Raw genomic sequence first — 23,211 nt, 5'->3', positions numbered from 1 at the left:
AGGGGCTGCACTCGGTCTGATGTACAATTGTTTGGTCACAGTCATTAGATCCAAATTTGTCATCAGTTAAAACTACCTTTCAGGACTCAGTGCAAACACAGCGGCACCAGAACCACTGCTTTTTTTTTGATGAACCCACAAGGAAACACAAAACATCCTCCGTCTCTTCCAATGAAGCCAAGGAGAATATTTTCAGATTAAGGTAATGTTTCAGAAACCACCCCACCAGGAAGGTAAGTCACCATCTGCAATCAATTACGACGGGGGCTATGGCTGGGCTTCAAGAGTATGTCTTATCAAATAAGTTGCAATACCACAAAATACAGGAAGATTAAATAAGAGAGAGCGAAGTCAAGAAGGAATGCACACAAGGAACAGAGTAGATTCTAAAGGCAGAGGTTTCTCAGTTCTTACATCCTCCATATTTCTGCAGCTCAGCAGCATTTATCCCTGAAACCCACACAGAAGCAGTTCGCTCTTTCTATAATTCCTTTCCTTGAGTCTTCCCAGGGCTGCATCTGCCTTTTTTCTACATCAGTAGCCTCACATCCTGAATTATCCTGGCATTTATTAGTACTTATCTAAGCACTTCCCTCCTCTGTTGTGTCATTGCCAAATAACGCTTTCTCAAACAGAACCGAAATCTCTGTTCTTGTCCCACACTGAATGAGCCTCCATTCACACTACCAGGTTTTATCCCATCCAGTTTGCTCCTGTTCTTAAGGTGATCGTGGTCTTCCTGGATGATCTTTTGATTCTCTTTGTGTTGACCACACCTGGTTGTGTATCATCACAAATTCCACTCGCACACCACTGCCTTCAGAGCCAAAAACCATTCATGCAAACACCACACATGACCTCCTCTGGGGGAACTCCCAGCCTCCCATTGAGTGCTGCTCTTTGTTTTCTCCTTCATTGGGACTATTCACACACAGGTGTTGCACCAACCCATTGCTTCTGAAGCTTAACTAATAATATCTCACGTGGCACAGTTTCACAAGCTCAAGTGAACTTCAGATGACTGATCTCCTACATTTCTTCTATCCCTTGAATGATCTTTTTTTTTTTAAATCAAATAAAGATATTAAATTAGTTTTTGTAACCTGCCTTTGGTAAATCCGAGTTGTGTTTGCTTTCAGGATTTAATTATTCTTTCATTTAAACTTTCCTCTGAAGTTCTGAATAGCACCTCTGAGGTCAGATTGAGAGGCCTGAATCTGACAGGGTAATTTTCCTCGCCTCACTTCCATCCCTCCCCCATAAGAAAGGAAATACAGGTATTACGTCCACTATAATCTAATCCTGTGGAACGACATGTAACCTGATAGATTTATTAAAGACCTTTTCCTCTGGACTTGCGGCTTAATCGGCTCAGCAGTGCAGTGTTGGAATGGAGATCTCCCAGGCTTTGTCACCCAGTGCGTTGCCTCCACCAGCTTCTGCCTTTCACTACTGACCCAGTCACGTTCTGTCCCTATGAACTCCTCACCACAAGTCACCCTTTCCCTAACATTCACCACACCACTTTTAGAGAGGTAACACATTCATTTGCACAGCTCCTGCTTAGGCTCTTTAATCCCTGCGTCTTCCACTGCCTTCACCTTCCTGGATGCCACAGCCCTCACAATTCTTTCCTTGTTTCCATATCATTTTTCTTTGCATGACCTAACTGAGCCCAATTTTGGCTGGTTTCCTTTTTATTGCTGTCTTTTCTGTCCAACAGGATGAAGTCTCCTCTCTTCCTGATACCTTCGCCTTCTCCTTCTCCTCCGACCCCACTCCAAAGCAACTTACCAAGTTTTATCTCAGACCTTTTCCTATCAATTCTCTCTTTGCTACAAACACGAGTCACAGTTTTTGCACTTTGGAAAAAAGAGAGGAGAGGAAAAGGAAAGATTTCAAATCCCCTCCACAAAGAGTCCTTGAGCTTCTTGGTGCATCCACTCTTTCCTTTCCATTGAATTTCACAGTAATAGTGTTGATCAAGGGTTATTTCCAATGGTTCTCTGCAAGGTCTTCATGCTTGCTAAAATCAGCTCTGGAAGGATGTCAACTCTTCTCGTCCCATTGTGGTTGGTGACAAAAGCCGCGCTATGAAATCTGGAGACACCTGGGCTCCCTCTGGCAGACATGCTGGCTTTGGTGTACCCTTGTGACAGTACCCATCACAGAGGGCTGTGTTCCGTGTTGGGGTCTCCAGCTGGGCTCCAACACACTCCTGCAGACCTTTTATTGTCTTTCTTTTCATACGCAGTTCTTCATCAAATCTTAGTTCTGCTTTTACCTATGCCACAATCTTCCTTTTCCCACTGTTAGGGCTCAGCGATGCCCCAAAGGCGTCACCATATTTCTGTCCCACTGAACAACACAATACCTGTACTGCAGCAGTGACTGCTAACCCACCAATCTTTTCTAGACTTGTATCGCACAGACACAGCCCTTATGCACAGGAACGGCATATGAGGCCCTCGTTCCGCCAAAACGCTGTCAAACAGGTGGCTTCTAAACAAAGGCAAAAATGTATAAACCTCATCAGTCATCACTGCGGGCCCCAAGAAAAAGCAGTGCCCTTTCAGAGGTCCCCCTGCCCCAGCCCCTAACCTCCCCCTCCAGAGCTGACCTCCATTTCAGTGCACACCATTCCTTGTACTCCAATGGCAATTCATCAGCCGGGTTCGAATGGCTGTGTTTTCAGTCTATAAATCACCAGGCCAGACATCTGCCCTGCTTTCAAAGGAGTTTTGTTCTTCTTGTTGGCTACCGCAAACTTTTAGGTGCTTGGAGGCCAGGAGCAGCCTTGTAACCCCCCCTCCCAAGCAACTTTCCTTCATTTAAAATGCAAAAGACGGCTTCATAGAGAGAGCCCAGATGATGATAAAGCACTATTGTTTGTGCCTCTATGGGCCCAGGCTCCAAACGTGATGTTTGTGGATCATTCTGAGAGGTGGGGAGAGACAGAGACAAAGCTGTGTGTCACTGCGTGCTGCAGGCCACCTCCCTGGGTCTCATGACAGCCCTTACATACGCTGAATGAGAAGTGTTAGGTGTCCTCCAGCAACCCACAATGCAGGGGAAGCAAGCTGCCATCAGAAAGGAGCCATCAAAGGCGGCACGCGGCCTTGCCCTTGGGTCAGGCAGTGAGGCATGAGGTGCCGGGCACAGCTGTATCAAAGGGACTGCCACCTCCGCAGCGTCGGCACTGCTGCTTGATCTGCTGCAGCACTGAGAGGGACAGCAGTGGGCAGCCACAGATGGATCTGTGCTGATAAAAAGGCAGATCCCAGCTTTGGGCCTGGGGAAGGCAGTGTGTGCTGCCAGGCGCAGGGCAGAGCTCACAGAGGAGGGGTTCTGGGAGCTTTGTTCTGCTCATTTAACACAGCCTCCTGCTCACTCCCTTTTAAAATGATTCCTTCTTTTTTCCTCACCCCCATGTCCATGTTTCCTTTCTTTATGCTTTCGGAGGATCTGAAACTTCTCCTACACTAACACTGTCCTGTGACAAAAACACAGTGCAGGAAGCACTACGGGACCTGAGCAAGAAATCAAAACACAATAAATGATTAAAAAATAAAATTCAGCTCAATAGCTCATCGCCATGCAAACAGAATCAAGTGAGCATACACCTTGGCAAGGGCTCGCTCGTCTTCTGTACAGCATCCAGGGAAGCAGCCAAGGGTTGAAAGCTGTTACAAGTTATTGGCAATAGGGAAAATGGGAAGTGAAGGGAGATGACAAGCTTAAACCTTCCATATTTTGTAAGTTGAAAGAAAAAGATGGGATCAGAGCTGAAAAATAACGTGCAAGAATTCACACAGTGGTTTCCCAGTAATAGATGGGAGAACAGCAGGACCACACAGCTCATAAACCCCTGTGGAAGTGCTGGACTTTAGCATCCCTCCTTTCTTCCAGAGCAGGAAATGATCATTCAGGCCTCGGAGTCTGAGATGTGAGAAGAACTGGAGGCAGCTGCCTCCTGCAGTAGCCATAACAGCACAGTTCTGGACCTGGAGGACTTTCACCCCAGCAGGGAAAGCAAAGACTAAGCAAAACCGTACACTCAGGCTGCCTGTTCTGCCTCTTGGAAAAGCACCCCGCCACAGAGCAACAGGAAAAATCACATTCATTTCCACAGAGATTTTATCACCTCAGTCTTGGCATGGGAGAGGCATCTCCGCCCAGCTGTGAGCAAGCGAGCGCATTTTGCTGGCTTTTTTTATGTAATCAGAACAAATTCCTTGGAGATGAGTCACAGGGTTTCGGGGGGGTGTCCGGGGAGATGTCAAGATGGCCTCAAGTAGAACTCAGTGACACACCTCGCCATGCGACCCATCCCCTGCGGGCACTGGGCAAGGGAAGGGGATCGACGGATGTTTCCGGGAGGATCTCCAAAGCCACACACGTGTGGCATCTCCAGATCCGGCATGCTGTTGTGTTTACATTTCCTCTGTGAAGACAGTGATGGTTTCAGGGTGGAGCTGGAGTGCTTCCCTGCAGCTGCTCCTGAGACTTAAACACTGAAGATTGCTAAGTAGTTGGGGCTGAAGGAGCCAGCCGGTCAGGTTATGGGATGGGGTTGTGCTTCAGGAGCCAGCCAGGGCCGTGACTGCCCTCTTCTCAAGAAGCTGTAGGTATTCAGTCCATCAGAGAGCCCAAACGCCTGCCATCTCCACCTTTATTTAACACTTTCAGCTTCCCCAAAGTCTGGGATGAACCAGACCTAGATACAATTCTGGAGGTCCAAAGGTAATACTGAGGAAAATGCTATGGAGACCGATGGGCCTTTGGGTATAGGAGCAGATGGACCAGATGAACGCCTTGGTGGAGCCTGGCTCTGGGTCAGACTCATTTCACTTGTACTGATGGCAAGGTTTGGCACGAGGTGCCAACAAGGTCAACCTCCAGATTTGCAAACCGCACGCAGGGCTGTCTCTGAGCAAAGCGTGCAGAGCGTGTCCAGCCTAGAGTGGGGCAAATCTGCATTTGTGAGTTATCTGAGGACAACTGCGGAAGACAACTCAGCTATCATGCCCTTCACCTTTCAACTTCACCCTCAGGTGACTAACAATTACCAGCTACCATTAATATTAAATGGGAGAGAAAGAAATACAATCTTCTTCCTGCTCTTCACATTCCACAATATCGCAAACAATTTATCATATAGGGAGGAGCAGGGGCAGGAGAAGCATTAATTATTGATACTTGGGAACAGATGGCTTTTCTTGTACCAGGACAGCGAAATATAAGAGGAGACTGTGGGTGAGCATGTGAGGATTAGATGGGCAGACACAGATCAGATAACCAGCCTTCACGTGGAACAGGAACCTTCCTCCTAGAACCAGCCCTGCAGAGCTCTCATCAACAGCCTTGGCTGTAGAAACAAACCTGCTGACATCTGAATTAGTGAGGCTTCACCAGAACCTTTCAACGCTCCCTCACCTCCATACAGAACATCTAGGGCATGACGACTGATAGCTTCCAGACAGCAGAGCCCAGTCAAACCCAGCACAGGCTGGTCTCTCTACGAGGCCCTACTGGTTGCATTTCACATGTTCACCCCCATCTACTGTGCTGTGCCATGCTGAGACCACATACTGTGTTCAAGAGTGACTCCCTCCTGTCTTGTCTTCCCACTGGCTTCTGCTTCTTGCTCAGGGTGCTGGCCTCAAGAATCAAAGATCCAAGCAGCATGCATGTATGTGTGACAGGGCTCAGGATCCCATGCACACTCACATCAGCAGGAACTCAGTGCCACAGGGGGTGGCAGGGAAGGGGCAGAGGAACAGGAAGCTCACCCACAGCAGAGCTTCTTGTACTTCTTTCTCACTGCAGACTGCTCTCAGTGGAGCTTCTTGACTTCTCCCTCTAAGAGCTTTTCTGCTCCCTGCTGATGTCTGTCAGCTTGTGACGCAAGGGGGTGGGTGAGTGTAAGGGTAACACAGGGTGCCACAGCCCCCTCATTCCCTCCAGCATGCTGTAGGTTGTGTTACTTGCATCAGTGGCTCCCAGGTGAGGCCCTTGAGCATTTTAACTCTTCCCTTGCAGAGGACCAGAGATGTCATCCAACTCCTTTTCCCAGCGAGCCATGCAAAGAGCAAGAGCAAGACTTGTCAGCTCCCTCTCTGACATCAGGGACACCTTCCAGGCTGCAAAACAGGCTTGGCACAGGACACGGGCTGTGAGTGCCCCCATGTTCAAGAGCTGACCATGGGACTTAATAGCCTCCTTAAGATACAGGAAGAACAACTGAGGAAGAGAGATTTAGCACAAGGGTCCTCCTTACAGTCCTCCTTACAGTGGGCATAAGCAAATTGCCCAGCAAGGAGTCAGAACTGCGCAAGTCAACATGATACCTCCCCTATCACTGCAACAGTGATATTCCTCAGATATTGCTGGCTCCAGGATTTCACAAGATGCCATCTCTGTATGTACTGACTCAACACTGTTCTCCTCTTTGGATGTACCCCTTAAATCTCATAAATGAACTCTTGCTCAGCCAAGACAGATTAGATCTATGCCTATTCCATAGAGCAAGGCAGACCTTCATGCTCCCTCTATAGGTGCAGAAGATAACTCAGGATCACAGTGTCCAGTTTCTTAATATATATGGGGATCTCTTACAGTCTTTTCTCAAACTCAGTTTGTTCCAAAGCCTCACTGCTACCATAATGAGATAAAATCTAATTTCTCAAGCTGACTAGGCACTGATTGCTAATTCCTCCCAGTGAGCCTAAAGTTATGCAGCCTGCAGTCTGTGAGAGCCCCAAGACATGTACAGCCTTATGAATTAGAAAAATACAACTTCCAGGTTTCCCTTTTGACCTGGATCAATGTGGATCACAGTGGTTGAGGTGAACAAATATAAGTGCCTGGGCACAGCAACTGTCAATGAACAACACAAGCATTCCCTCCCTCTGAGCATATTCCCCTTCTTGACTGCATAATGCAGAGTAAGACTGAGCAAGTTCCTCTTATCTAGGAGACAGCGAAGATGAGGAAGCAATTTTAGAAAGACCCGTGCAACACGTGTGCTGGGAACAACGGGGCTCAACTAAGAGAATCTGCAAACTTTCCCAGTATAAAAGGTGCTGAGGCCAGTACCAAAGTTTGCTCTAGTTCAGCACAGGAAATGGTCATATCTGAAATATTGCTGTATTACAACAACACGTGAGCTTCTGTTCCTCTAAAAGCACTACATCTCACTAGGATAGCACCAGCAAATGCTTCTAAGGTAGAGCTGGCATTAAGGAGCAGCCTCCATGTGATTACACTAGCTAAATGCTGCTTCAGTCAGCTGAGAGCCAGCACAAGCTGATCTCACCTCCCCCACATTTCACAAGGGCTGAGCAAGGGATCATCTAGCAAAAGAAGCCTGTGGATTAGAGAGCAATACAATGGATCACAAAGCTGTAACAGGTCACATCTTAACCCCTGAGCAGATTTGTTCCCTTTCCTCCTATCTGAGGTGACATTTATAGAATTTTTTCCTTGCCACTCTGAGAATAATAGAATGGCTTAGGTTGGAGGAGACATTGAAGATGATCTAATTCCAACTTCCTGCCGTGGGCTGGTTGCCATCCACCAGATCGGGCTGCTCAGGATCCCATCCAACCCAGCCCTGAGCAGCTCCAGGGATGGGGCACTCACAGCTTTCTGGGCAAAGAAGATGGAATCACATTATACACACATTCCAGAGAACTTTTCCCAGTAGAAATAACTGTTTTAAACACACACTGTGCTGGGAGAATGTCTAGAATTTCATGGCCAATTGCCTGGTTGGAGCTGTCTTTTGACCGGCACAGGAAAGCTGTAAGTCAACATCACCATCCCAGCTGGGCTCTGGAGTAGGGGTGGTTGCGAGCTTAGAAGGAAGATGTGCTTGGAGGGAGCTTCCTACCTCTTTGATGGCAGACATCTTGATGTTCTCATAGTAGTGCAGCGGCGCATTGGGTGAACTCATGTCATAGCCAAACCCAGCGACTGCCACCTCATCACAGTTGTGGAGTGCCATGGTTATTGCTACACTTCCCAAGGTGGGGATGTTCTGAGAGGAGAGAAAACAGGAATGGAAGCCATTAGCAAGTTGTCATTTCTGTTGTCAAAGATTTCCTTTTATTGTCTCTGCTCAAAAGATACAGCTACTAAGCACAAAATACAGAATGGAGTGTTTGGCTACATCTGCACACAAGTTGCTCAGTGCCAGCCTGCAGTCAACAGCCTCTCAGCTTGCAAAGAAAATCCAGTGTTGGCCAGCTTCCTGCAAAGCATCTAGCACAATAGCAGTGGCTCTGGTTTGGGACTCCAAGACCTGAGTCTCCAGGGAAGAAGGACAAATATAAACGGTTGGATTCCCAGAAGCCATTCTAAGAGGGCTGCTAGCACCCTGAGCCAGCACCAGCTTCAAACCTCCCCATTTCATCTGGCTCCTACAGTGCCATTGGATGGCTGCAGCTGCTCTTGTGAGCTCAGATGATCGTGACAGTGGTGATGGATGAGCATTTCCAGTGTTGAACACTAGCTCACAGACATTTCTAACTCCCCTTTAACCAGATCACTCCATTGAGCTAGCTTTACCCCAGGGGCTAGGGAGAGGCTGAGAAATCCACCCACATATCTTATCTTCATTTGTAGATTCATCCACCACCACTGTATCAAAATTATCACGAACACAGAAGACGTGCTCAGACAGTCACTGGGGGTGACAGCCTTTCAGCTGAGATGCAAAAACCAAATATGTGCTTACACCTTGCAGGTAAAAGAGATTTCCCAGTACCAGTGAGCAATGCCATTGCATTTCACCCAGTGTTCATAGAACTCTGGGGATGGACACGCTTTGAGTTCCTGCCTCTCACTCAAAGGAACCAGCTTTAAGCAGCACACTCCTGTGCTCTCATCTGACTGCCTGACCACGTCCTGAGACTGGTGTCTTCCAAGCAAAGAACTCCATCCATATCCCAACAGAGATGAGCAGAGCTGGGAGGACAACCTCTGTGTGCACTACAGTACACTGAAATTACATTAATCTGAAAACTAGTGTGCAAAAACCCCTCATGTTTAAATAAATGATCATTAAATTCACATGTTTGCGGTGCAACTGTAGCTGTGCACTTCTGAACTGAAAAGACTTTACTTCAGGGTCAGTTCTAGATGTCAGGAAGAAAAGACAGAGCCATTTTGCTGTTTGACATCAATCGATACTGACCCACTTCTACCACAAACAATATTGGGTTTATTTTAGTTGCTTTAGTTAATTGTTAATTCCCTGGTGGTCATAAAATCTCAGGGATAGGTGTTTTTTTTTAAATAAAAGGAAATAGTTGAATGGACGAGGATAAGAAAAGTCCATTGAATTTCAGAGTGCACAAGAATATCCTGCCTTTCTAGGCCTGGCAACTCAAATACAGACACTGTCAGCTTTATGTTTTACTTAGGAGATGACATTCAGATGTCGCTTGAATTGCATCAGCCGATATGTGGATGTGCCACAAAACTGCTTCCCCTGAGCGGAGCTGTAGTTACAGTGTCCAAAACACAGCAAAGAAATGGTTATGTTTTTGAGAACGGGTCATTGTTGGGGAATACGATGGCGCTGACACCACCCACACTTACACTGGGCCCATTCCCACGGTACAGCTCTGGGGACACTCAGGGTCTTTGCCTGGAGGGAATTTTACTGGCCAAGTTAACACGCAAGAGCTAACTTTCTAATGTGAGTCTCGCAAACCACAGAGAATTAATCATACTACCCAACCTTACGGGAGAACTGCCAAACCACCACGACTTTCTCTCAAGCATAGTCTTATTTCTATCCAGGGAACAGCTGATAACACAAATCACAAGTGAACTTTCCCTTTGCTCACCAAATACCTGTTTTGCTTTATTCTATGTATAAATCGTCCAATGGCTTTTATGGCAACACAGGAGATAATTTTTAAGTGTTTCTGGTCTTTAATAGTTCACAACATCCCAGTATCACAGTATTGCTCGCTCCTCTTTGTAGGACTATTAAAATACCACAGACATCCTTAACCACCATAACTGCAGCAAATCTATCTGGTCTGGGTCATACACCATCAGAAGTTCAAATCATGCCCATAGCAAAATAATTTTGCGTTGCCCTATAATCACATTCAGAAACTGATGATCTGATGGCAGCTTTTAATTAGGCTACAGCTTATTTGTGTTAATGTTACAGTGGTACAGCCTGGTACACACGTTCCCCTTGAAGGCCAAGATCTGTCCATCACTCTCTCAGTGCTGAGATGCAGCTTCACGCGCTGCTCCTTGCAGTCAGATCCCTGAGGGCTACAGAGGACCACCTAGAAAATTCTGCCTAAATTATTATCCCTGCTATTCAGTGAATGCATTGAGGCAGAGCCCACCCTTAGCAAATGGCACAGATAACAGTGCCTGTTAAGAGCAGAACACGAGTACAAAACCTGTGTGCACACATGCATGTGGAGCAAATACACGAAACTGGGCATTCGCAGACATTAAAAAGCAAATGACCATCAGACAGATTAAACAGTAACTAAGGAATTATGGAGGCTTTTGGGAGAGGGGGAAAATAAAAAGCAGCCAGTATGAGAGGTGTAAAAGCATGATTGATGGTTAACTACACGTCTTTACTAAGTCAATAGAATGCTTTGGTCCTGGGTTGGTTTGAACAATAGAAACTGAGAAGTTTTCTCCCCTGACAGCTTGCTGAGTTTCTGCTGGAAGTGAAGTGCTGCCCCATATCCCATTGGCACAAGCAAGAGAAGGCCTTGTAGGACCTAGGGACACATCTCCTGACCGTCTATAGACATATCAATTGGTTTGCTGCTAAGCTCTACTCTGGATCTAATGAAGCAGATACAACCTTCGGTGCAATCTGGGGGACAGGTCACCCCAAAAGAAGTTAGGCATCATGGACACAGTGCACCAAACCTGGCATACTATGCCCTGCGTGGTGCGTCAGTGCTATCTCAGCACACACACCCTTGTGCCGTGCCCCAAAGACATACCAAAGCAACCACCACGCCTCTTGCATTGAGTTATGAAAAAAAAAAGAATCCTCCCTCAAATAACAGAGTAGGCTTCTTGCTATTGTAGCCCATTGCTAAAAGAAAAAGAATGAAATCCCAATATCATCCCTCAGCGTTTCTAATCCTGTTCCATGGCTCTCTGCATGCCAGATACCCCTCTATCACCAAGCAGCACTGCTTCCAACCAAGTGGTTTGGCAGGAATCAAGAGGTACACCTGAAAATCTGTTCATGCTTGGCCTACATGTTTGTAGAAGACACTGAGCAAAAGGAACACCGGCCCTCCTTTGGGCTTCATTGAGATTGGGCATCACCTCATGGCCCTGTGCTGGAGATCCAGGGGCTTTGACTGCTCCCTGCCTCTGCATGTGAAAGTCTCTGGCTGATTTTCATTCCATGCCTGGGTCACTCCTGTGTCACTGCCTTCTGGACTGGAAGGAAATGACTGCTGTAAATCTGTTTTTAGAAATATTTGACTCCTCTAATATGCTAAATGAATTCCAGTTATTTATGGGATTTCACTTAGCTCGGGGTAAGCCATATTGGGTTGTTCAGACTACTCCAATTGTTACCTTTTAAAATAAAAGGTAAGTGCTGCTAAAGAAAATAAAATCCCCTGGAGCTGGAGGGAAGCCTCCTGAGCTGGCAGTTTGCAGCACAGCAGAACAGAAGGGCCAGGGACCTGAGCCTGGAGACATGATGTGCTGCCCAGCAGGTTTCAGTCCTGCCATTTAATTGCTGAGCTTCTGTGTAACTTAGCCTGAGCCAGCACCTTTGACCACATCTAACCTGAACACGAGCTCTGATTCAGTGTTTGCCACAATGCAGATTCCCATGTGATGCAGAGTGTTTCTCAAGGACCCAACAATTGAACAGAGGGCACGCAAGAGTGTGACTCTCCTACATTAGCTGCTGCTCTGTGGTAGCCACATACGTGTTACATCCCACGCTAAATAGCAGTTCATGGCCAACTCTTTCATTGAAAAGTAAACTCCCTTCAGGTATTTTCCATCTATCATGTGTAGGAGCACATGGTCGGGCACTCACCAAGAGTAGCTGGTATGCATTTGCCCCCCTACCCTGTAATGCTTTTTCTGAGTGCCCATTCCCCAGTAGCTCGTGGACTGATTACACTGAAGTGTTCACAGCTCAGCCCATGCAGCAGATGTGCTTTCTGACCTTGTGCTAGTAACAAGAAAGGTCCTAAACTGAAGTTTTTCTTTATCACCATCTTATCCCAATAAATAGAAGCCTGTGCATGGTAGGAAATATCTGTCTCCTGAAAACTTCAGTAAATGGGCTGAGGAAACTCCCGACAAGCTTTGCTGGTCCGAAAGAGAAGTCACTGCTCACTGCGGGTGACTGAGTTTGCTCCTTGCTGACTGCCAGACACCAATACCACAAGCACAATCTGAATGCACATCTGAGTTGTACCCCGCTGCCGTCCTCCAGAACCATCTGGCCCAAATTACATTATCAAAGCAGAGGTTGTTACTACATTCACTCTTTATTGAATCCTGAGAAAAACGCTTTGAGATCAGCCCTGAACTATTTTACTAGCTCTCCTCAACCTTGCTGAAAAAGCCACCAAATTACAAAGTTAATTGGCAGCACATTGTTACCATATGTGGTGTGCAGGAGGAACACTGAAGTTTATTTAGGCATCAGAACCAAAAAGGAGTGGAATATACTGCCTTTTGTGAGGATATCATGTTGGTCTTGATTACTAAAGGCATCCCCAGCCCTGATCCCCCTGCGTGCAGCCTTCCCATTACACCACCATGTATTTTGACATGGAGGCACCAATCTGCCCCATTCAACTGAATCACTGTGTCAGACCATCCCAGACAGCACAGGGTATGCTCAGGTCTCAGCCCCACACGTGTTCCTGCACCTGCAGAGCTCTTTCCATCACATCTCAAGGAACAAACTACAACTAAGACAATATAGCAGGGGTCACATGAGCAAAGATTGCTTGCCTTAAGGTTCCATAAACTATTTTTTAATGCTCAAATAGACTTTCATGAAGTGAAACATCAGGTTTCAATTAAGCTGCCTTCATTTCCCAATCTGATCTGTGTTAAACAACCTATCAAAACCTCATAAACTTCAGTTCACAGCATTTTCATTTCCGGATTTCTCTCTTCTCCTCTCAGCTTAAGTAATATCTTGTGTATTAAAATAACGTGTTCAAAAATAAAACCAAATCTGTAGAAAATAAAGGCAAGGGTCTAATGATTTCTGCCCTTCATTAAGACATCAGTCCTGATTTTCTATAAGACAAATCAAGACCACATCCTTTTAAAGGTAAGTACTGGAGAATGCAGAGAGGTGAAGTACATTAGTTCCCAGCTAAGGGGAACATGTGGGATAATCACAGAATCATAACTTTTGGAAAAGTCCAAAAAGATCACCCAGTCCAACTGCCAACCCACCCCCACCATGCCCACTAATTGTGTCCCTCAGTGTCACTCAGCTGGGCTTGTCAGCTACATTAACAGCCCCAAAACATAATGTGTGGTCTCAGCCAACAACTTGCACGTACAGGAGTAATTTCCTATCTGCATAATGCTTTTACTAATGGTTGGTATATTAGATAGAGCAAGTCTAAACAGGCTCTGAGGACTGAGTAGCAATGTCCAGAAATCAGAACTCTAGAAAATCCTACTCCACACTAATAATCCAAAGAGCTGGAGGCTGGAGATACCAGAAGGATCATAAAAGTGTTTTGTTAGTAACTAGGGCCTAAAACTACGTCACATCATTTTCTACTGCAAGCTTCTGAAACTAAAACCTCTCACTGTAATAACAGGATTTGCTACCACGGGCCTCGTAAACCAGCCTTCACCTTCTTTTACTATAAACCTAGAATACAGGATGAGCAATATTAGTGATTTCAGATAATGGAGCCAAAGTCCCTTCCCCTCAACATCTGATGGTAGAAGCCAAGTGGAAAAGAACTATGACAGCCAAGTCTGCTGCTTGTTCTCATCCTCCCCTTTGAATTTGCTTGCTCTCTTTTATACCTACCCCTCTGCCCATCAGGCCGTTGTTGAAAGGCAGTCCAATGAAGCTGAATGCTGCCTCCTGGATGAAGTAAGGATTCAGGATACGTATCTCATGAGGTTCTCTGGGGACATGGGTCGCCACTGACTTCCAAAAGCCATCAGAGGCGCTCTGGTAACAAAAAGGGGAAAAAAAATGAAACAACAAATCAGTAGAGAACAACAGAAAATAGCAGATTGCTACAATTAAAGAAATGCACCTCTGGCAGCAGTTCCTGCTGTCACTACTCGCTGCCACAAGGCACCAGTATAAGGTTACAGTGGGATGGTACACCCTGGATGGGCGACAGCAGCACGTGCGGATGCACTTGAGCTAGACTGGATGACAAGTGCAAGGAAAACAGAGGGGCCTGGGCTTCAGCATGGCTAACCTCCACCTTGGTGCCACAATTTCACTCTTAATGGCACTTCAGCTGGTTTGATTAATGGCTTAAGCATTTCAGAACACGCTGCGCTCAGTCCTACCTGCCCACAAGGTGATGCACTCTTGGAAAGCAAATGTTGTTAAGAGCATTCAGAGAGCTAAAAACGATCACACAGTGCTGAGTATGAGCTGCACGCTTCTTGCTTTACCTGAGGTTTGTTACCTTTCATTATGTTTTTGGTGAATTAAGTCGTAAGCTTACAAAGTTCCTTCTTGAGTTGTGAAGATTGTGATGACAGAGGAGGAGAACCAACAACTAAGTACCTTCTTTATGTTTTCCCAATATGGATTTTCAGATCCTTAAGAATGAAGCTTTTGGGAGATGCTTCCTACCTTAAAAAGGCAATAGTTTGGCAAACTCAATGAGGAAATTCAAGTCCTCTCTCAAGGATAGAATGCACATTCTAATCTGAACCAACAGTCTTAGACAGCCAAATGTCTGTTTTGATCCCATCTCAAAGCTGCCCAAGCACCATACGCTTTTTCTGACCACAACAAGGACCCTTAAAGTTCACAATATATTGAAGGTATTTGCTACATCAGCTGAGTTTTGCCTCCTTGTGAAAATCCATTTAAAAATGGATAAATACGAACCCTTTGGAATATTCCAAAAGGCACATGTAAAGCAAAAGTCTGCCAGTTCCAGGGGAGAATAAAAGGAAATGCAGATTCCACGTACGTTAAGCACACTTGCCACCTCACAGAAATGAAGACCATAAACAAAGATCTTGCACAGCTTCTCACTCAATCGTACCATCTTTCCATGGGTTTAAGCAGGCACTCCCTGGAAAAACAGCGTGTGACCCTGGAACTCAAATAAATTTATATGTTGAATTAAGAGCTTCACATGCAACTCTAAATATGGCATTGCTTAAATTTTGCACACAGATCAGGCTGCAAGCTACTTAAAGTGGACAAAACCTGCCTTTTGCTTGGATTCAAACTTCAGAAGGGAGCCTGCTTAAGTTTTGTGCTTTAAAAAGAGTCCACATTGCACATAAAATGCTAAAGAAATAAGAAGAAAGCTTAGAAAGGCTTCAGATTTTCATGCTTTCTGTCGCTTGAGCTGTCCAGAAAAGTTAAACAACACATATTACAGAGGATTGCTTTCCCAGTGCTGTGAGCTGTTAGCACCAAACTTGTCCTCCTGCTGATTAGTTTAATGCAAGTGTGACACAAATGCAGATGCTGGCTGCAGTTCTAATACAAACTGCCCACTTCAGTCCCATCGGTGCGGCTGTTTCTCTTGTCATTCATTCAAACTGCTTCCCCGGCCACTTGCCTCAGCTATCTCAGATTGCTCTACTTTGTCCTCCCGGTGTTAATTCCTGTTTGTTCTGTTTTCTTCCCTGTAACTGTTTTGGTACAAATCCCCTTTGCCTATAGAAGGACATCTCAGGTTATCTCTCATTTTGGCACATTTACCGTCTTATTTCTAAAACAATCCAAGGGAGAGATGGGAGTCTCAGCAGATGGCTCTCAGATTTCTACCTACACAGTAGGCAAAAGCCCCGGGATTTTCCTTCCTCACAAAGAACTAAAAACTGTTTTCCCATCTTATAATTACTGAAATTCGCAGCCTTGTGGTTTTGGCTCTCCAAACGCTGTAATTTCAAGCTCCATCTCGAGCCCTGTGGTTTTGTTGTGCAGCTTGTCACTGGCAAGCTCCAGCACGGAGCCCATCCCGGCTGTGAGCTGTGGGAGGCTGCTCCCCTGACTCAACCCCTTCGGGGCTGCACGCTCGGAAGTGCATCCCGTGCCAAGGCTCCTTGCTACCGCTGCTGCTCGGCTGCATGGAGATGTGCGGTCTGATTGGACACAGATGTTCACTGAGGTTTCCAAAGCTATTGCTTCCTATCAGGGAACTCTGTCCCTCTGATGCTGGGAGATGGGAGCAGCAGGCATGGGAAGGAGGCAAGCAGCAGATCCGGCAGCTCAAACACAGCAGAGATGGTAGGTTATGAGGACGTGATGAGGAATGGCACACCTCAGCTAGCTGCTATAGTCCTCATTCTGTCTATTTGCAGAAGGGTAACAGGGACAGACGGTTGGAGGCTTTTTTGTCTCCATTCAGCTTTCTATCTCTTATTCACTAAGCTGGATCACAACGTACACTAAAATACTCAGACCCTCAGCCAAGAAGCATACCGTAATGGAAGAGCAAAGACAGGATAAGAAGTGATGGCTTTCAGTTGCTCCAGAGGAGGTTGACTATCAGGAACAATTTCTTTTCTGAAAGAGTGGCACAGGCTGCCCAGGTGGGGTCACCGTCCCTTGATGTGTCCAAGAACCATGGAGAAGTGGCACTGAGGGATATGGTCAGTGAGCAGTATTGGTGGGCAGTTGGACTAAACAATCTTAGCGGTCTTTTCAACCTTGATTCTATGACTAGGAGAAGGTTGAGTGTCCCAGAACATTTCTAATATCTCTCCAAAACAGGGGTAATACTATTAAATCTGGGTGTGCAATGCAGAGCAACAGGAAAGATGACAAGACTGGAGAAAGAACTTGTGGTAAATAGAGATGACTGCTCTTGTTACCCTGATAACATCAGGAATGGAGAGGAAGACGGGCAGGAAAGGAAAGCAAAAGCAATGGAATGACAAGGCAGTCACAAGGACTCCAAGTGCCTTGGAGCACACACCAATGTATATCTACCCAACCCAATCTCCATCAAGGTGATGGAGAAGCCTTCACAACGTTCTGTACCCGGCTCTGAGGACCAGCACTCATTCTGAGTTCCTCTATCTGTAATTTCTAGAGTCTGTGCTTTGTTCCACTCTTATCTACCCCACTGAAAACCCTCTTGCACTGTCTGAAGCAGGAACACTGCACACTGTGCTCAAACCTTTCCCTCATCTTGTCCTCCCAACAAGATGTAGCTCTTGGAGCGTCCAATAATATGACAGTTCTAATCTTTTATCATATTTGTTTCATGTCTCTGAATTCTACTAAGTCTAAAATCAAATGGCTGCAATTTCCCAGGCCATTCCATCTCCCAACAGCACCATCAGCGAACATACTGGCCAAGAAAACTCCCAATAGGTTGCAAACCCCCAAATTTAGCTTTTACTACTGTTCCTCAATGAGAAATCCAAAGTGGGTTTCTCATTGGCAAAGACAGAAGCAAAGCAGGATGCATACAAAACCACCTTTTAATACATGGTACTCCTAGAGGCTTTGTGTTTTGTTTTGTTTTTTAACTAAAAATCCATGTTTCCTCAGTGGAAAAGTTGAGTTAATAATACTTCTCTATGTGGGATAAGAGATTACTTTCATTAAGGCTTGATAACCAGGTTGAGAAGGCTCAAAGCTCTAAAGGGCCATGAGTGCAAACTTTTATCTTTGGGTTATGCACACTGCAAATCCGAAGTAATTGCTTTGTTTTAATGTTTTATCAGCGTAACTGAGAGCGAAATACAGTTCACAGTTGTAAGGTAACAAAAGGCTGTTGAAAATGAGATTGCCCTGTGACAAAAACGGAACTTGGAACATATCAAATTAACTGCAAAGAGAACCAAAGGTTATTTTGATGAATATTGTATTCTAAAAGTTAAAGCATAAAGGATAGGTTGCATACAGTGCGTTGGAAGATGTGTTTGTCCTATGTGAACTGAGTGATGGATGGGCTGTACTTGAGATTCTTTTGCTCGGAATGCAAGCTGGATTTTGAGCCAAAATCTGATGAAATTTTCATGCTTTGAAATACCTTAAGACAGAAGTTTTTAGAAGAAAAACAATGGACTTTGATAATTTAAGTTTGTGTTGTGTCTTTTTGTCCATTAATAATAACCTTTCAACGAAAAAAATCTCAAGCAATACAAGTTTCAGAAAAATCCCAAAGAAGAACAGGCCCAGTAATATTACGACTATTTATGGGATATTTTATATCCATCGGGGACCAGTCCCTTTAATTCACTATAATTTTTATTACATAGTTTAGGAAATGTCATACTCATATAACATCTATTACAAGAATATCATGGTTGAAAGGCCAAAACCACATGTTAGGAAGTGCTGAAGCAGGACAGCCCCGCCATTTCAGAACTTCAGCATTTCTGTTGTGAACACTGACTTTCTAATTTTCCCATAAGATTTTTTTCTAATATTGCCACATATATAAGTACTTTACAAGCAATACTTTCATATTTACAACATCTCTGCAACACTTGGCATGTATTACACCATTTTTACAGGGGAGGAAATACAATAACGAACATCCAATTTCTACTGCCTCAACTTCAGACTCCTTATCCTCAATTTCCAGAACATTTGGTAAGCTCACAACACAGCTCCATTAGCTTTGGTGCTGCTGAATACACACTTTGTCAATATATCCACACCACAGGACTTTAACTATATTTGGAAAATTCTCATCTAACTCGCTCAGCACCACTCTAGTCATTTAAAGGCTAAATCATAGAATCGCTAAGGTTGGAAAAGACCTCTAAGATAGTCTAGTCCAACTGTTCACCTACCACCAATATTACCCACTGACCATGTCCCTCAGTGCCACATTTCCATGAACAACTCCAGGTACGGTGACCCCACCACCTCCCTGGGCATTCTGTGCCAGCGCATCACCACTTTCAGAGAAGAAATTGTTCCTACTACCCAAACTGAACCTCCCCTGGTGCAACTTAAGGCCATCAACACTCACCCTGTCAAATCACCTCCTCCAGAGGAATTCTCAGTATCCATCATCAAGGGACGATTCTTTTTCCTATCCACACGTCCTGCGGCTTCTGCAACTACTCACGCCAAGGCTGAACTCCTTCCATTATGGAAATCAGATTAAATCACAGTGCTCCCTCTGCACCAGATAGACAGCACTGCTCCAGAGGAGCGAGGATATAATAATGGATAACATCTGCATAGAAGAACCAAATTCATGTTGAAAACATAATGTGAAATTGCGCTTTCCCCAGCTTCTGACGGTTTGATTTTACAGCCATGGAGCTCTTAAAAAAATTGTACAGAGTAACTCAATACATTAAAAAAAAAGAAAAACAACTTGTGTAATAAAACTCCATCAAATGAAATAATTAAACTTAGCACAGCCCTCAAAGTGCAAGTACAAGCCCCAGTAGACTATGGTATGCTGTATAAGCCATTAGGGCAGAAGGTGATCCAGGACTTCTGAACCACTCGCTCCTAACCCAACTGCAAACTCTTCAAGAGTTCCCTGTTGGTGACAAACCTTTTCTCTCTGTTTCTGTACTCACCCCCTCAACCTCCGAGTCCTGCTTTGGAAAGGAGGTCCCAAGGACACACCCTGCTCTCTGTTGTCCAGAGTCCTGATTTCACTTGGAGAAGAAATTGCAATGAAAATCCTGTTTCATAGGCATCCCAAATGAGGGCACGAGAAGGACACCTGGCCAGCACAGGCTTGGGAAGCCTGGTAGGACAAACCATGCTCAGTGCACAGGGAACTGAGCTGCCAGCCCTGTGCCTAACGGCCTTAGGGGAACAAACTGAGCCATGGGATTTTACAGGAATAGCAAAAGACCCAGCAGGCTGCCACGGTAACAAGCCCTGACCAAATTCCAGAATTTCAGTCTCTCAGAATGGGGTGGGAGAGTGCTTGCTTGTTTGTTCTCAACAGGTAGAAAATCATATACTTTCACTAGCCTCGTCCTGAGAGACAGCTGGGTTACTTCAGCTGAACCTCCCAGTTGAGCCAAACTTGTGGCATGGAAAACATCAGCTCGAAGGTGATGATGGTACAAAGTGACAAAGCCATTTTCCTGGATGCTTACAGAAGAAAACACAAGGTGACCACAACTAGAAGCACAGCTACCTGCTCTACTTACAACAACATGCTGGAACCTCCTCCAAAAGGAAAAAGAATGAAAACAGTGCTGTCTTTGCAGGTTTTGGTGGCAAAGCACGAAGGTATCCCAGGGCACTTGAGGACAACCCATCAACAAAGTCTTTTTAGGGAGCTGAACTGGTTCACAAGTTTGAATACAAACAACGTCTCATTAAACATCACATATTTAGACTAAATCTTGGCACGTTGCAAAAAAGGCAAAAGAATCACCACACTAAGAATTATGGCCTAGAAACCCTCATCGCTCTCCAAAGTTATCTTAAAGGGAGCCTCTAGGGAAAATTTTTACATTGTTTTTATAGCAAGAGTACACAAAAGAGCTGTCCTCTCCCATTTTGGCATCTCCGCTGAAATGAGAAGCCAAATAATGTCTATGTTCACTAAGTGTTCCTATAGAATATATACAAACTATTCAGCATCCTTTAGGAGGGGAAAGCAGAAAGGTCAAGACAGCAAGAGTTTGGGAAGACACTGGGAAGATCCTGCCCTGCTCTGCTTTCTAGGCTTGCTTTAATAATAGGTGCTTTACAAAAGACGACATTTTTAGCAACATTATTCTTAACAGATGAGAGCTTACATAAACTCACCTAAACAGAGCATTATTCTGGAGTGTTTTTCCAAACAGAGCGCTGATTACCTGGGCCAGACCCACCATCTGCTCTACTTGCCAGTTGTGTGCAGAACTCTTTTCATTGAAAAGAGCCAGAACATGGCAAATCAAACAGCTGCGAAGACCTTCTGAGTTGACCTAACAAAACGTTCCCAGAGCCCCTCTTGCTCACAAGGCTTCACACGGTTTAGTTTATTTTCATTTCACCCATCAAGACAAGCAACTACAACTGCATGAAAGGAGGTGGTAGCCTTAAGTTGCACCAGAGGAGGTTCAGGTTGGATATTAGGAATTATTTCTTCTCCAAAAGAGCAATGATGTGCTGGCACAGACTGCCTAGGGCTTCACACCCCGCACACATCTTCCTCTTATGCAGAAAGGAGTTGTGTTCTAGGGAAGAACCAAAAGCACCACATGCTGCTGTAGCAAAAAGGGGAGAGAGAAATGTAGGAAGATAAAAGCAAACAGAGGCTTTAGCTACCTCACATTGTGTTACAGCTAACCAGAAATATAGATCAACCCCCTATCCTGGACCCTCAGTGCTTGGAGGCAGAGACATCGTTACAAATTGCTCAGACAGCGCTAACTATGCGAGTAATCCACCGAGGCCGCCAAGGAACACATGTGTTTCAGGCATAAATCGTCCAATCTATTCCTTTCTGAATTAACATCTGTCATCATGACACCATTCAAAATGACTGAAGACTGGATCACATTAACAACCACACATCTTGGATAAATATTTACTGTTCAGAATTTTTTCTTTTTTTTTTTCCTGTTTAAAGAAAAAAATACAGATAGCAAAACTCCTGGAGCTGTGAGAGGGAGCCTCTCTCCAGCCACTGATAGAAAGCATGTGATTTTATTTACAAAATGAAACAAATGTTTCTCCTTCCTCTGTGGGTCCTCACATGGGTGAAATCACAGCATCCTGTGGTGTTGCAATGCTTTTCGAAGGGCTCTGCTGGGGAATTTTGTGAAGCCTTTTCCCTTGGGACGCAGAGGCAGATCTGGCTAAGTAAGCACTGGGAAGAGAAAGTTGGATGAAGCAATTAACTTCCTTCAATGCAAGGCTGACAAGGGTCCTACTGGCTTGCTGTCTTGCTCCTCGGTCAACAAATGGGTCATAGAGAGTGAAGACAGAGCTTCCCATAAGGCACAGAACAGGAAGGCCAGAAGGGAACACAAGAGCGCAGATCAGCCCTGGGTACACTCAAACAACACAATTTTCCCAGATATGGGATGAAATCTGTATTTCAGTAACTGTCAGCTGCCAGTGCTCACTTCAGCTGGTTTGTTGCTTGAGTATTACAAGCTCACATTCCTAGGAAGTTACACACCTCTAGGCTGACACCCCACTTCAGCTCCTAGCTACCACTAGGTAGGTACTGTTTTGTAACAGTGCTGTGCAAGATGCTATGGGATCCTCCTGACACCCCCCAGACATCCTGCAGAACAGGGAGCAGCACTCCCTTCTTGCATCTACCAATCCTTCACTCTTCTGTAGCTTCAGCAGAACTTTACCAAGACATCCAGTCTTGATTTTAATATCTGCAATAAGAGTAATTTCATCAAACCTGTAGGGCAGATGTAGCAAAAATAATAGCACTGATATCAGTGTGCTGCCTTTTTTGGTTGTTTGCCTAGCTTTAGATATACTTCTTCCAACTGAAGTCTTCTGAGGGAAAAAAAAAAAGGCCCTTCTATGTAGATACAGTGAGACTGAAAGTAAATCTCCCCAAGATCTCATGCATAAACTAAATAAATTGAATTGAAATCTCTCAGACTAAAGGAGGCTTTGCAGACTTCAAATGATTCTTGTAGCTCCCTACTCAAGTGTTAACACAGAACATCTTTATTCCACTAACGCTCGCACGAAGGGCTGATGCCCCTCTGGGTGATGTCTCCATTTCAGTGTTGTTGATGTTCTCTGAGTTTCCCCACATGCTGGATTCAAAACGCACTGCTTTGGCATTGAGGAACATCTGCTGCACACGTGGGCAATGCAGTATCCCCAGCAGGCATGGGTGGCACTGGGGGCAAAGCCTGGATGGAGGGGACCCACACATCTGCATGTGAGGTCAGAGGGAGATGGTGCCATGTGAACACAGCACTTGCCTGCTTGTTTGGTCTGCCAGGTGCCCAATGACATGTGTGGACCAGCGAATGCACATGGCCTGGCTATCATGGGAGCACACAGTAGTCAGGGATCAAATGGAAGCGAGAGGATTTATGAAGTGGGGGAAATTTGAGAGT

At 45.2% G+C, this 23,211-nt stretch overlaps 1 protein-coding gene across 4 annotated transcripts in view; it reads right to left on the bottom strand.

Moving 5' to 3' along the window:
- The window catches only part of ST3GAL3 (ST3 beta-galactoside alpha-2,3-sialyltransferase 3), a 134,797-nt gene that overhangs the window by 5,353 nt on the left and 106,233 nt on the right, over window positions 1-23,211 (bottom strand). For all 4 annotated transcript variants that reach the window (XM_015870384.2, XM_015870385.2, XM_015870386.2 and 1 more), the window contains 2 exons: window positions 14,054-14,200; window positions 7,895-8,041 (listed from right to left, as the gene is read on the bottom strand). In XM_015870384.2, the coding sequence (XP_015725870.1) occupies window positions 7,895-8,041; window positions 14,054-14,200 (294 nt within the window). The remainder of the gene's footprint in view (window positions 1-7,894; window positions 8,042-14,053; window positions 14,201-23,211) is intronic.

The sequence above is a fragment of the Coturnix japonica genome, chromosome 8, assembly GCF_001577835.2.
Source record: "Coturnix japonica isolate 7356 chromosome 8, Coturnix japonica 2.1, whole genome shotgun sequence".
In the NCBI taxonomy this organism is placed as follows: domain Eukaryota; kingdom Metazoa; phylum Chordata; class Aves; order Galliformes; family Phasianidae; genus Coturnix; species Coturnix japonica.
This window is presented reverse-complemented; position numbering and strand designations above follow the sequence as displayed.